This window comes from Phacochoerus africanus, chromosome 6 (genome assembly GCF_016906955.1).
Source record: "Phacochoerus africanus isolate WHEZ1 chromosome 6, ROS_Pafr_v1, whole genome shotgun sequence".
NCBI lineage: Eukaryota > Metazoa > Chordata > Mammalia > Artiodactyla > Suidae > Phacochoerus > Phacochoerus africanus.
In genome coordinates this window covers 6379366-6395192 of record NC_062549.1, presented here as the reverse complement: position 1 = coordinate 6395192, position 15827 = coordinate 6379366, and the positions used below count along the sequence as shown (strand labels likewise).

At 43.7% G+C, this 15827-nt stretch overlaps 1 protein-coding gene across 1 annotated transcript in view; it reads left to right on the top strand.

Moving 5' to 3' along the window:
* KHDRBS3 (KH RNA binding domain containing, signal transduction associated 3) overlaps positions 1-15827 on the top strand; it is a 158814-nt gene that overhangs the window by 72617 nt on the left and 70370 nt on the right. Inside the window, exons 3-4 of the mRNA XM_047783200.1 lie at positions 2299-2415; positions 7548-7694. Of these exons, the coding sequence (XP_047639156.1) occupies positions 2299-2415; positions 7548-7694 (264 nt within the window). The remainder of the gene's footprint in view (positions 1-2298; positions 2416-7547; positions 7695-15827) is intronic.

Here is a 15827-nt window from a genome sequence, read left to right as displayed (position 1 = left end):
CAAAATAAGTGAATCAATTAGGAGACCAGAGAAGATAGAAGCCTGAGCTTGCGGGGCAGGAAGAGTCCAGCAGAAACATGCTTCTTTGTTGGGAGACCCTAGAGAAGACGGGAGTGTGCACAAGTGGTTAGACCACTGGATGCACTTCCCAGCCGAGAACACCAGCCGGCTGCGCTTCTGAACTACAGCGGACAGCCTGCACCTGCAGAGTTTGACTAAGAGCAGCGTTGGGCTCTCAGACCCAGGTAGATACATACCACTGAGGACCACGGTGAGATGCCGCATTGAAAGTGGAATTATTTCCCTTAAATAGGGGAACGTGTGCTTAATGGTGGCATTCTTGGTGTGCCGCCAGCCAGGCTTAGACCTCCTCCGAGCAAATTGGGGAATTCCTGTTCAGGGAGGTGCCTCACACAAGAGAAAAGAAATACAGACGCTGACACTTGAGCAGCTTTGGGTGAAAAAACTGGGCTGTCGTATTATCGTGAATTGTCCGGTCCCATTGTCAGATCGCATGTATGAAAGCAGAACGTCCAATTAGCAGTTTTGAGCTTCAATTAAAAAATGTTTAAAAACAAATAGCAGAGGGAAGCCCACAATGTAGCAGGAAACAAAAATCATGAAAACTTGGCAGGATGCGGGGATCTGTTGGCAGAGGCAGACCCTGGAAGCTCCAAGGCATGAGGGTCGCGGAGCCACTGCCATTAGCATCCTCCGAAAGATAAGGACTTGTGTCACTTCCATCCAGTATTTTTAAATGCCTTAAAGAAAGAGCACATATACGAAAATGCTGTTAGTAGTTAAACATTTGATAGCAAAATGAAAGAATCAATAGCTACATAGGAGATGTAAATAAAACCTCCCAGAAAGTAAAACAGAGAGAAAAGATGAAAGGCAAAGAGAGGAAAAATCAGAGAGAAACTTAGAGATCCACTCAGGAGGCCTAACCTCCAGATAAAAGAATTTCCAGAAAGATAAAGCAGAGAAAATGGGGAACAGGAATGAGGTCGGGTGGACTGAGACATCGATTCTTCCCCCCACCTTATATATTTTAACCTCTGTATCACTTCTATATTTTTTTAAATAATTTAACTAAAATTAAAAAAATAATTACATGTAAAGGTTAAAAATAGATCATTTTGTTTTTGTTGAAAACCATTGATATTAAAAGTGGGCAAGGAAAAATACCACATTTCAGAAAAATTACTTCACTCACCATAGTAAGAGACATCAGGAACAATTTTCTCTAATAAACAGCACAGCAGTGGCAAAGCTCCTGGAAGGTGGCTGATCTCAGAGCAGCGACTACATGAGCTTGTAATCAAGAATTTTGCCAAAGGGAACAGATTCCCTCTTGGTAAATAGGGCTGACTTTGTGTTTGGAAGCAAGAAGAATTCATAGTTACAGTAAGGGGGTTTTAAAAGTCGTGTGAAGTTCCGAACAGTAATTATTTCGTTCAGCATGTATCCATTGTCTGTTGTGTGAAAGCATTGTTCTCTGGAGCCCTGTAATCCTCAGCATAGCCCTGCGGAGGTGGGTCCCGCCGTTCCTCCTTCCTGTTTTACAGACGAAGAAACCAAGGTCTGCTCAGCGACCTCGAGCCCAGGGTCACTCAGCAGGAACACGGAAAAGCCAGGTTTTAAAACCATGGCGGTCTGTGCTCAGATTCCGTCGTACCTGTAATTAATTCACTTCTCTGCTTGTTAACTAAAGAACCCTAGCATCTAGGCTAAATAAGTTGTCCACATTCCCTTGGCTGGTTATCGTCGAAGGGGTGGGTGGCTTTTGTCATAAAGCTTTTGTCGGCCCCTGGAGCCGTAGAACCCTTACAGGCCAGTACAGTCATTGGTTGACTAGCCAAGGCTTAAGTGCCGACCAGCTGGAAGAACCCAGCTGGTCCATGGTGACCAGTTTAGTGCCCGTCACGGGACACCTGTGTCGTCTTTCCTCACTGACATCCCAAGCCCAGCGCTGTTCCTGGTTGATTCGGAATGTGTGTTGAAATTGTCAAGATGGCAACTAAGGAATGCTGGGAATTAACTTCATTTGCAATTTGTAAAATACAGCCATCCTCGAAGTGACTTGGTAGAAAGAAATGGATTGACTCCTTTAGAGATTTTATATTTTTAGCCCTGTTTTATGTGGTTTGTGGGAAGCATTATATGGTGGTGCATGTGGCAGGAACTTCAATATTTGTCATTAATCAGTGCTGTGTAGCATACTGCAGTGTTCCCTAAAATTCAAGAGATATAATATTTTCTTCAGATATGAATGTTTCGTTTTTTTTCTTTTCCTAGTTCAACTTTGTGGGAAAACTTTTGGGGCCACGTGGCAATTCTCTGAAGCGTTTACAAGAAGAAACTTTGACAAAAATGTCCATCCTTGGAAAAGGCTCCATGAGAGACAAGGCAAAGGTATTACTTGTTATTATAAACAATGGCTAGTTTTTTAGTCAAGTTGTATAATGTACTTCTAGATCATCCATTGTGCTTATACACATTACACAAAAGCTAACTAGGAGCTCAAATGAAATTATGTGAAAATGCTCTATATGGTGATAGATTTGTGATACTAGTTAGAAAATCGAATCATTCTGGCCAGTTTCAGAATATGTAGTGTCTTAAACCCAAATCTGTAACTATTGTTTTCATTTATGGAGTAAAATAGTAGTACCTGTGGTTTTGATTCTAGAAGCATTATCTGTAGAAGGTACCGGGGTATGAAAATTGCCACGAAGAGAGACACAAGTTATCTATAGTCTCGCCATCACTATTTGCTTTTAGTTTGGTTCCTTGAGGTCTTTTCTCTAACACCTGTATTTCACATTGCTGAGTGGGGAAAGTATATGCTTTTATTTGCTCTTTTTGCACTTCTTTTGACATCCCACACATTTTATCAAGTTAAAATAGATTGTAAATGTTTTAATAACTACTTAATGTTCTAAAACATAGTTGTTCTCCTTTGGTCATGCTAACTGCCTCCTTTTAGAAAATATATACTTTATTTTATCTTTTTGCCACACCCATGGCATGTGGAAGTTGCCAGGCCAGGGACCAAATCCAGGTGGCAGCTGAGACAGACCTGCTCCCCAGCTGCAGCAATACAGGATCCTTAACCCACTGTGCTGGGCTGGGGATCAAACCTGTGCAACCCGCACTGCCACAGAGACAGTGCTGGGTCCTTAACCCGCTGTGCCACAGCACAGATTCCGGCTTCCTTTGTTTAAATAAGCTAAAACTACTGTTATTTTTATTACTTTCTTAAATATACAAATTCTGAAAGAAATTTTCACATTTCATAACGTGCTATCTCAGGTTGTTCTGTTATGACTTTGTTGTTCTCTCATTGTTCGAAGATTTATATTATTGAGAATGACATTCACATTCAGTGGTCACTTTTGAACAATGAGTATGTCAGACAAAATATTTAGACAAAATCCAGCCTCCTTACACAATCCATCTAAATAGTAAGTTTTATAATAATAATAATAATAAAGCTACCATTTGCTTATTGAACAGCCATCTTGAGTCAGGGACTTGGTGAGACTTTTTTTTTTGGCCGTGGCATGCATCGGCTTGATGTGGGATCTCAGTTCCCAGCCCAGGGCGTGAACCCAGGCTACAGCGGTGAAAGCACCAAATCCTAACCAACAAACCACCAGGGAACTCCCTGTGAGACATTTTACAAGGTTTACTCCCTGTTATCCTTGGGAAAAATAACGGCAGATACACAGTATTTCCCTTATTTTACATGTAAGAAAACTGAGATTCAGAGAACCTGAATAGATTATCTGGGTTATCAAGGAGTTCATTATATTATTTGATTAAAACGTGGCTATGTATCAGATTCGTATGGGATGCTATTTAACAATACGGGGTCCCATGCCACAACCTGTTCGGGGTAGAACCTCAGAATGAGTTGTCAGTAGGTGTTTACATGATTCTGATGTGTGGCCAGGTTAGATTAGGTGCTCACTGGGCATCCCCGTCTCAGTGATGGTGCTCTGATTCCCTGACTCACCTCTTCTGGCGTCAGGAGGAAGTGGGAACTGTGTATTGGTCAGTTGGTCAGAAATTGCGTGTACCTGCTGGAACGTCTGCCACTCTTGCCCATGTCTTAATTAAGTCTTCAATAAGGCCGTCGGGTAATGAGGTACATGATGTGACCAGTGAAACCCGCTGATGTTGTGCTGCTTCCTTTGTTTGTTGCTAAGGGAGTTCCTTAATGAGAAGCAGCATTTTGTGGCTGCAGTGGCCATGATCACGGCATCCAAAGATCGTGTTATAGGAACAAGGGGAGCGAGTCTTTAGCTAGAGTGTATGTCCAGGAATAACTAGTGCCCGGCTGTCCCTTTAATCAAAGGGGTCCAGCTCGCTAACAGGGCTCTGTGCTTCTCCCAGGTTTTCCTTCCCTTTTAGGGGCTGGTGGTGGTCTCTGCTGTTGGCGCACTGGACAGTCATTCTGGTAGAAGGTCCCAGATCCTTGTTGGGAAGACCCTGGGGGGAGGGGTGTTACCCACACACCAGGAGATGTTACAGTCACCGTCCGCGTGCAGCCTTCTCCTCCAGCTTAGCTCCTGTACTCTCTGCATCCCCGGCACAGTGGGTTAAGGATCCTGTATTGCTGCAGCTGGGGAGCAGGTCTGTCTCAGCTGCCACCTGGATTCGGTTCCTGGCCTGGGAGCTTCCACATGCCATGGGTGTGGCAAAAAGATAAAATAAAGCATATGTTTTCTAAAAGGAGGCAGTTAGCATGACCAAAGGAGAACCACTATGGGATCTGCCCTTAGGCCAGGAGGTGACAGAGGGGGCGGTAGCAAAGCCCGAGAATCCTCTCCTCTCGAGGAGCTGCCTCAGTGGTTCAAGGCGGGCTTCTGCCAGTGTGGAAGGTTCGGCGGGGTTTTGGCATTTGGACACTCCAGGGCACTTGAACCCTCCCAGATGCTGCTAGCCCAGGTCGCAGGTTTTCACCCTCCTCCAGACGTTGTCCTAAGTCTCCCGTCGAGACGGCCGGGCAGTCCACACACACACCTGAGCTCTGCCTCTGCCCATCGGCTCCATCGACATAGTAAGAAAGAGCTCTTTTCACCCCACCCGGCCCTCCTGGTCTGCCTCTCGCCCGTCAGTACTGTGCCACATGGTGCCTCTGTTCCATTTTCAAAAGCATCACTGACGGCGACCACAGGTGATAATTTAAGTGACAAAGTGCCCTCTGCTTTATCATAATCAGACCCTCACTGCCTGAACCCTTGAATACGGATTATAGTTGATCTTTTTTACTGATTTTAATTTTAGTCTACAAAAACTCAGTTAATAATGTTTATTTCTAAAGAGATTGCCATTATTTAGTATGAAAATCTCATCTTTTTACATTTTCAAAGCATTCACCATTTAAATTGTAATATGAGGGAGTTCCCGTCATGGCGCAGTGGTTAACGAATCCGACTAGGAACCATGAGGTTGCGGGTTCGGTCCCTGCCCTTGCTCAGTGGGTTAAGGATCCGGCGTTGCCGTGAGCTGTGGTGTAGGTTGCAGACACGGCTCGGATCCCGCGTTGCTGTGGCTCTGGCATAGGCCGGTGGCTGCAGCTCTGATTGGACCCCTAGCCTGGGAACCTCCATATGCTGCGGGAGCGGCCCAAGAAATAGCAAAAAGACAAAAAAAAATTGTAATATGAACATAATTCATTCTCTTCTCGTATTTGCTACATTGGTGCAATTATGGGCATGTCGTTACTGACATGCAGCATAATAATCTCTGTAGTGCTAGGCCATCTGCTGAGCCTTCAGTTTGTGCCAGACATGCTAGATGCTTTCCCGCGTCATCTGTACTGTGTAATAATAGAATAGTTAATACTGTAGTTGGGTGATAACAGTTCCTCTTACTACAGTTGTCATTTGAGTGCTCATTATGTACTAAGTATAATCTTACAGACTTGTTATGTGTTTAGAACTAGTACAGCTCCTTCTGACTATTTAGAACAGTTATTCTAAACTATTTCTAGTAACTGCTAATGACTATTATAGTAAGTCTTTAATACTGCAGCCACCCATGAGCAGTAGGTAGTACACTGTTATCCCATTTTCTCATCTCCTCTTCAAGATGAGGATAAAGTAACCTGCCAATTTCTAGATTTGGATTTGAACTTCAGAGTCTGTGTTCTTCCCCAAACACTGTGTCGTCTGTCATCACTGACCCTGAGAACTAATCCAGTAATGACTGTTCACTCTGTGGAGTTGTGTGACAACTGTGTTTATGATAAGAAAGCCTCCCTGATCCAGCTTAAGTTTGTAATAGCAAGGAAAATGTTTGGCTATGAATCAGCAATTACAGTCTCTCATTAAAAGCATTACTTTGGTGCCATATTAGAAAAAGATAAGAAATGTTTATTTCAGTGGTCCCTGCTTTCAGAGATGAACTGCTGTGCATAGAATCCAATTTTTAAAACTGCAGCTCCGAAAGGCAGAGTGATCAGATGATTGAAATGTTCTGATGAGAACAAGGACCAGTCAGTCCGCCGGTGGTGGAAGAGAGGAGTCCTTTATACTTGACAGGTTTTGGAGGAAATGCCTAGGGTATTATGGCAGCTTATATTTCCTCTCCTTGACTTCAGATACCTGTTTTCTTCTTTTCTTTCAGTGTCTGGCCCACTTTCTGTAAATGCGGAGGAAACTAGCATTTACTGAGGCCCGCCTGGCAGAGGCAGTGTCCTGGGCACTACCCACACTGTCTCCCTTGCCAGGCCCTTATGCAGCTGGCCTCTTGAGTCTTCTCAGTGGACCTGCATTAATGTGCACACGTCCACACCAAGTTGATTTTGCAGATAAAGTGTTGGATTTCATGTAATCCGTTCAAATTCACACACCCAGTGCCAGCATAGCTAAGATTCAGGAATATCTGACTCTAAATCCCCTGCCCTTTTCATGCTCTACATTTTCATCGCTCTTTCCTTTGTAAGAGTTCAGGTTAATTAACAAAAGTCGAAGCCTTAAGGGCTTTAGTCAAGAGGGGTGTGCCTCCTTGGCCTCTCTAAAGCACTAAAGCAGACGCTCAAGGGTTCTGCTCCGTGACGGTCACCCTCGGTGAGAGAGATTAGAAAATGGACAAGCAAAAAGCGAGGCGTTTTATGCGTTTTGGAGAATGGCAAAGACTTCGCAATAGCACCACAGCATAACCAGGGCAGAAGTGAGCTGGGTTGCTTGGCCAGTTTGAGGGGTCCAGGGGTGGCCTGGCAGCGCCCGGAGGGTTTGGCAGAGGGAGGCAGGGGGAGGCAAAGGCGCCATGGGCCGTGGGCGACCGACTCCTGGGCCGGAGGCAGGACTGGAGACTCAGTGCCCCTGCGGCGGGAGGCCTTTGCAGTTTTCACAGTGGCCTGGGAAGGGCAAGAGCAGATAGATCGATGTTTTAAACGCTCTTCCTTCCTTAGGCCGCGTCTGCTGTTGAGTGAATCCTTTGTGACAACCACGTGCCAGGAAATTTGGGTGGTTTTACGTTCTCTCTCTTTTCTTACAGTGACGCGCCTTTAAACCTGAGTTTTCCTTCCTCAGGAAGAAGAGCTGAGGAAGAGTGGAGAAGCGAAGTACTTCCACCTCAACGACGACCTCCACGTGCTCATTGAGGTGTTCGCGCCCCCGGCAGAGGCCTACGCCCGCATGGGACACGCCCTGGAAGAAATCAAGAAGTTCCTCATCCCCGTTAGTACACCTCCCCTGATAGTTAGTGGGCCTGGAAGGCCTCCCTTTGTCCTAGTCCTGGCAGGTCCTACCAGTAATTGATATCTGCCTGGCGCTGTATCTGTTACAGTGTCCCTGTGCGTTGTTCCTTCTTGTTCTGCGAGGCCAGGGCTTTTTTAAGAGATTGGATGACACTGCTAAGCAATGACACAACAAGAAAGGTGAAGGGCACGGTCCTCAGCTTTCCTGACACGAAAATCTCCTCACAAAGTCATTGCCGTCCAGCTTGAGCTCCTTGGAGCCAGAGCCATTCCCTCGTGTGCCAGGCGCTGTCCTCGGTGCTGGACGTGTAAACGAGAGTCCAGGCAGCCCTGCCTGGAGGTCTGTGTGGTTTGGGGACAGCGCAGAAGAGAGGTGCTGTGGGGATACTTCTGTTTTAACAATTGATGGCCTTTCTAAACCCTTTTCAGATACCTTGGCATTGCTGAGGATGGGGTAATTGAAAGAGAATATATGTCTGCTCCATTACAAAAGTTAATGTAGGCCCTTTGCGTAACTTGCATACTCTCGATTTTAAAAACTAAGACGTTGACCACTTTGGCTCTTTAGACAGTTTGGCCCTTTAGATGCTGTCCCATCTACCAAAGAGCTGTCTCGGGTAAGACCGTGCGGAGCGGTTCCAGGTTGGGGTAGGTGGTGCACTTACATGCTGCAGTGTGTGTGTCTTGGTCGTATCATCTGTCAGGCTTACAGGGAAGGGACATTTTAAATCGTGTTTGTCTTGGAGAGACCAGGGCATGGGATTGTATTAAGTATTTTAATTGGGGAGTTTAACACAGTTAACTTCTCACCAGTTTCCCCAAGCAGTATGAAGATCCTATAATTCATTTAGTTTCAAAACAAAGCTTTTGAGTGCTTTCTATTTGCTAGACACATGTGAATAATAAAAGACATGGTCCCTGCCCTTACGGGGTTTATAAAATGGGAGAGACACATAGGAATCAGATATTTAGATAAATGACTCTAAAATTGCAACCATGACAGGAATGGCTTAAGTAGAGATTTAATGTCTTAAACACTGGGTGTGGAGCAGGGAGTGCTGACCTAACCAAGGAGCACAGACTCTAACTTCCAGAGGTGGCAGCAGCAGCACCTCCCAGCCCATCACTTCACAGTCCACCTTCTGTCACCTGAAATCTGAGCTGGCCAGAAAACTCTTTGCCTAACCCGAGGTCACAAAGAGTTTCTGTTGTGTTTTCTTAGTATTTCATGGTATTAGCCCTTTCAGTTAATTTATAACCCACTTTAAAGGTAATCTTTGTGGGAGTTTCCATTGTGGCACAGTGGGTTAAGAATCTGATTGCAGCGGCTCAGGTCACTGTGGAGGTATGAGTTCAATCCCTGGCCCAGCGCAGTGGGTTAAAGAATCCAGCATTGCTTCTGCACTGCAGGGTAGGTTGTACCTTCAGCTCAGTCAGTCCTTGGCCTGGGAATTTCCATATGCCGTGTGTGCAGCCATTAAAAAATTTTTTTAAAAAAAGGTAATTTTTGTTTATGGTGTTAGATTAGGATCTAAAGTTTTTTTTTTTTTTTTTTTCTGTGTAGACATCCAGTGGTCCCAGCACCATGTGTTAAAAAGACAGTTCTTTCCATGTTGAATTTCAGTGCACCATTGTTGAAAATTAACCAGTTGTAAATGTATGGCTTTATTTCAGGTTTCTCAGTTCTGTTCCATTGATTTATACACCTGTCCTTATGCCAGTCCCGTAATTACATTAGCCTTATGGCAAATTTTGAAATCCAGGTTATGTAAGTTCTGCAGTTTTGTTCTTTGTCAAAACTGTTTTGGCTCTTCTGGCTCCTTTGCATTTTTATATATATTTTACCTCATCAATTCTACTGAAAAAAAAAAAACTTGATAAGGTTTTGATAGTATATTGAACCAGTAGATCAATTTGGTGATAATTTCCATCTTAACAATACTGAACGTGAAATGTCTCTCCATTTTGTTAAAAGATACTTACATTTTTTTCCCATCAGTGTTTTATGAGATACGTTTTTGCTTTCTTTTGTTAAATTTATTTAGTATCTACTTTTTGGTGTTATTGTGAATGGAATTGTTTTTTAAAATTTCATTTTCAGATGGTTACTAGTGTATAGAAATGCAGGTGATCTTGTATCTTGTGACCTTACTGTGTTTTTATTAGTTTGTGTGTGCGTATGTGTTTTTAATGCAATTATTAGGATTTTTCATACAGCATCATGTGATCTGTGAAGAATGAAAGCTTTCCTTCTTGTCATATTTGATGCCTTTATTTTTTATTTAGTTTTGCTTTTTTTTCTTTATTACGCTGCATGGATGTGGTGAAGATAATAACCCTTTCCTTGTTCTCAAACTTTTACCCGAAGTGTGATGTTAGCTGTGGGGCTTTTCTTTATTGCTGCCCTTGATCATGTTCAAGAAGTTCTCCTCTGTTCCACGGGTGGTAAGAGGTTTCTCATTTTTGTTTTTGTTTTTTTAAAGCACAAATGGATGATGGGTTTTTCCAGATGCTTTTTCTGTCCATTGAGATGACCATGTGGTTTTCTCCTTTATTCTGTTAATAGAGTCCTGCGTTAGTTGGTTTTCAGATAGCAAACCAACCTTGCATACCCAGGTTAAATCCTACTGGTCATCTTATATCATCCCTTTTATATGTTGCTGGATTTGGTTTTCTGATAATAGTTTGTTAAGGATTTTTACATCTGTAATCATTCAGGGGTTCTGGCTTATAGTACAGTATTTTTATAGAATTTTATATCAATGCACACACTTATCACCTCTGGTGTTCTTCACTTATTATGCGGATAGAGTTGCTGTACGGTGTTACTTCTTTTCATCCCGAAGAATTTCCTTTGGTCTTTTTTGTAACATAGCTCTGGTAGCAAAGAACGTTTTTTCTCAGAATGTCTTTATTTCGCTTACATCCTTAATTTGAGTTTAAGAAACACCCCTCTTTTTATTGTGCTTCAGAGATCCAGCGTTTTTTACAAATGGAAGGTTTGTGACAACCCTGTGTTAAGCGAGTCTATGGACATCATTTTTCCAGTAGCATTTGCTCGTTTCATGTCTGTGTGCCACATTTTGGTAATTCTCACACCATCTCAGACTTTTTCATTACTACGTTTATTATGGTGATGTGTGATCTTTGATGTACTACTGTGACTCACAGAAGGCTCAGCTGATGGTCAGGTTTTTTAGCAATGAAGTATATTCTTAAGGTATGTCCTTTTTTTAAATGTAATGCTCTTGCACACTTAGTAGACTGTAAACAACTTTTATATGCACTGGGAAACTGGAAAAATTGCTTGTTTATAATTCTTGGTCGATAGTTTTTTCTTTCAGGTGGTAAAAGGCCATTCTTCAGTTTTCTGGCCTCCATTATTTGTGATTAGAAGAGTCAGTAATTATTTTGTCGTTCTGTCTGTGATCTCTTGTTTTTCTTTTTCTGCTCCCCAGTCTGTCTTTTTGATTTTTAGCAGTTTGACTATGGTGTACATATTTATCTTTCTTTTTTTTTTCTTTTTCTTTTTTTTTGTCTTTTTGCCTTTTCTAGGGCCGCTCCCTCGGCATATGGAAGTTCCCAGGCTAGGGGTCGAATCGGAGCTGTAGCCAACAGCCTACGCCAGAGCCACAGCAATGTGGGATCCGAGCCGCGTCTGCAACCTACACCACAGCTAACGGCAACGCTGGATCCTTAACCCACTGAGAGAGGCCAGGGATCGAACCCACAACCTCATGGTTCGTAGTTGGATTCATTAACCACTGCGCCACGATGGGAACTCATGTTTATCTTTCTTGTTAAGCTTTGTGTGGATTTATGTTTTTCTTCAAATGTGGATAGTTTTCAGCCATTGTTTCTCCAAATTTTTTTCCGTCTTTCTCTTCTTGCTCTGCCCACCTCAGCCCCTGGACTCCCATTATGTGTATCTTGGTGCATTTCTTGGCCTTGCACAGATCACTGAGCCTCATTTTCCTTCATCCTTTTTCTTTGTGATGCTCAGACTGAATACTTTTAAATGACTTATCTTCAAGCCATTGATTCATTCTTCTGCTACCTCAAATCTGCAGTTGAGGCACTCTGATTGGCTTTTCATTGTAGTTATTCTTTTGTTTTTAAATCTCTCTTTCGCTAGTCAAGATTTGGCCCCTCTTCTAGGCAGTTTCTTCCTACTGCTTTCCCCCCACCCCAGCCCTGGGGGAGTGACCTTTTCCTGTTTCTTTGAGTGTCTCGGAACACCGTATTTGTGCTGAGAACACCATAATTTAGGCAATGTGTCTTAGCAAATCTGATTCTGATTCATTTTACTCCCAGAGGAATATTTTAGCGGGTTTTTTTTTTTTCCCTTTTCTTCTTTGATAATTTATTTAGACTAAAGCTGCAGAGTCTTTCTCTCCTTCATGGTTTAAAGTTTTGTTAATTTTTTTTCCTTCTCACTTCTGTCTTTCAGCCTGGCCTCCTAGGAGTTCTCTTTGGGCCAGCACTGCTGAAAGATCAGCCGGTGACTGGTCAGAGGATTTGCCCCAACACCTGTGCTTATAAGGCTTCCACCCTCTATTCAGGGAACGAGGTGTGCTCTGGAAGTACATCCCGAAGGCTCGTCAGTTTTCCAGCCTGCCCTGGCTCTTCCTTTCCGCCAGGAATCCTTGTATCTCTTTTGCATATGCACAGACTCACTGTGTATTGCGTTGTGGGGAACTTTAGTTTTCTTCATCCTCTGCTGTACACGTGCATGGCCCTCCATTCAGCCAGAGATGTGCAGGCCGCGTGTCCATGGCTGTCACATTTCGGGCTAAGCTGCCAGTATGTCTGTTGCTTGCCCTACTCATGACCTGACGGTTTGACTTGCTGATTCAAAGGTCTTCTCCATTCATTTGCTACCAGAATTGCTGCAGATATTGACAGTGCAGCTAGATTCGGAGTTTTTTCACGCTTTTCTTCCAAATTTGGTGAACTTCATCTGCTGGTTTTTGTGGCTTTCCCTGTCCTAATGGAACTGATGCATCATCAGTACTGGGGAGACCAGACACGACGGCCACAGACGCCTGTTTCTCTTCCTTGAAGTTTAGCAGTTTTTTACAAATAAATTTACCATATTTTCAATTTCTTGTGTACGGTCAGTGAAATTCCAGAGTCCTGGAATGGCTGTTTATCACTATTTGGTCAGCTTTTGTTGTCACTTTTTGTGGGAAGGTTTGGCTGAGCTCCTCCCTTCGTTATACTGAAAGTCTCATGCTCTCTCATAACCTTTCTTTCTTTTTTTTTAACTTTAGTTGTTTTGAACCTATGTCCATATGAGCATATGTAAAGTCAGAATGTGTTTAATTACTCTTCAATAATGAACATTTATTTTTTATAGCTTATAATTCAAACGGTGACCCCAGGATTAACCTTGGACATAAATATTAGCATATTTTGGCAAATATATCTGAAGAGGACATTTGTGGCAGAGAATCCCCTGAATTTTAATAAATTACTTTTAATGATTTTATTGAAAAACTTTTTTTCCTTCTCTCCAAGCTAACACATTTTAAATAGATTCTAAACTTACTAGTTAGAAAAAAATCCCATTTACACATATTTAATTAGAACTCTGATCAATTTTTTACTCTTCACAATGAATGACGGTTTTGGTGTTGATGTTATAATAGTTTCGCTTTTTAGATGAGATGTTGAAGTGATAATGTATTAATGACTAGTTTAAAATGTGAAAGTGTAAAAATAATTCAGTCTGTGTGCTACCATAAATGACTTGGTTTTTCCTACTGATTTAAAAGCATTATTTCAAAAACTAAGAAAATTGGCAGTAGAGCGTGTATATCAATAGTGTCTGTCTAACATCAGAAAAAATAGTTAAAGAAGGTTTAGAGAAGTCTAAAATCACATAGCTGCTAAGTCCAGTTGGTTAAATTCGGGCTGAACCTCAGGTATGACTGACTCTTAACAACACTGCTTTAAAATACACTTTCACAGAGATGTTGCTGCTTAAAATGGGCTTTAATTCTCATTTTTGTGTCACTGTTGTAAAAAAACTTTTTTTTTTCTAATTGTATTTTTGAATAGGGCCTCAGTTATGTTCTTTTTCCCAAGAATCTATTTTTAACCACATACAATTTTGTGTCCCGCCTCCTAACACTTTTCAACAGGGCCAATATTTAGCATTTATGTAGCACATTTTATTTAGAATGTGCTTTGCAAATAATTTATTGATCACACATTTTTAGTAAAAGGCTAAGGAACATATTCATAGGCTTATTTTAGAGAGGCTGAAATAACGATGGACTCACATGACTCTCCTGAGGTCACAGAACCCCACATAAGTTAGAGGATCTATCTTTGCAGTAAAATCTAGACTCAGATCCTAGCCTTTCTTTTAACCGTAGGGTTTGTCTTCATCTGCATCCCCTTCCTCTTCGTCGGCAAGTGAGCTGTTCATGGGGCCACTTCCTTTTGGCCTGGGGTCCATGTTATTTCTCTTACTCTGTAATGCCTTCTCCCACAAGTTTTAAGTTATTTTTGGCATTCTGCTCTTGAAAAGTAAGGGCGAGAGCATACTTCTTTATAAATTTACTAAATATATTTTAATTCTAAATATTTCATGGTCCTGAATCTTCTGTTCATACCCAGAAAGGCTTACTTCTGTCATCAGATCCTTCCTTCCTTCCGTAATCCATCGTCCTTGCTTCCTCAGCCTCGTCACACGGCTGGGACGAGCTGCCTCCTTTACGGTCCTGGCCTTGCTCCTGTTCACTCTTCGTCCCACCTGAACGGATGCCAGCTCCACTCTCCACCAGAACGGCTCCTTCTCAAGTCCCTGCTGCCTTCACTCGTAGGTGGTGGAGCCACGGAGTCAGCGCGTGGCTGCGTGAGGGACCCAGAGGTGGCTCGCGCTCACTGAGGCTCTGCTGTCATGACCCGCCGCCCTTCCCGGCTTCTCACTACGCGTTCGGGTCGGGTCCTCGCTGCCCGGCCCTTCTCCCGTGCGCAGCTGTCTCCTGACACCCGAGCCGAGTCCTCAGCGCTGCCCTCGCTCTGCGAGGGGGCCCCACGCTGCCCTGCCTGTGGCTGTCGTGGTCCACAGATGAAGGCTCGTGCTCAAGGCGCTCACAGCCGCCTTCCAGCCCATCTGTTCTCGAGAAGGCCTCACGGGACTCAGAACATGCCCTGTATTCTGTGACTGTAGTTTATTTCAACTAAAGGCTACAGATAACATTGGCAAAGAGAAGATGAGTGAGTCAGGAAGAACCAGGCCCAGGCTTCCCGGCATCGCTGCCCAGTGGAGTCACACAGGACACCCCTGGCTCCCCCAGCAACTGTGTGACGACAGTGTGTGGAGTGCTGCTAGCCAGGGAGGCGCACCTGAGTCTCGAGTCCAGGGCTTTTTGTGGGGATCAGTCCCAAAGGCATACAGTGCCTCTGCCCTTGATCCCAGCTGCTCAGAGGCCAGCATCACAGCCCCTCTTTCTGAGCCACACAGTTGTTCCCCATCAGTCACATTCCTGGGACAGGGTTATCTGGCCAAATGGACACAGCACAGCCTCAAGCTGGAGCCTGCCAAGGGCCGGCCTTAAGGGCACACCCTCTCTATGATGTGTGGGGCCTGCCTAACCCTTCCTCGCCCACCTGCATCCATCTCCTTCCCAATTGTTAGGGACCATAGGCCATTGCAGACTCAACCTGCGCAAATTGCTTGAATTCTGCTGTCACTCTGTTACTCTCCTTATCTTCCAGAAACCAGTCAACATTCTTGTCTTTGCACATATACCCCCATGTCCAGTATATACCATTTCTCACAAACAACTCCCTATCTGCCCTTCCCATCCTTCCTGCTGCTTCCTTACTCCAGGCCATCTTAACCTCACCCTGGGATCACGTAAGGGCTTCCGTCCGGTGTTTCTGCCTCCAGTGCATTTTCCCCCTTCCCATCTTTACGGAGGTACAACTCCCACAGCGTAAACTTCACTCACGTCACGTCTGCAACCCAGTGGGTTTTAGTGTCTTCACGGAGTCTCGCGACTATCACCGAATTCGAAGTTAGACCACTTGTATTACCCCCAAAATAAAACTAGTCCCCAACAGCAGTCACTCCCTGTTCTCCCTCCTCAGGCAACCC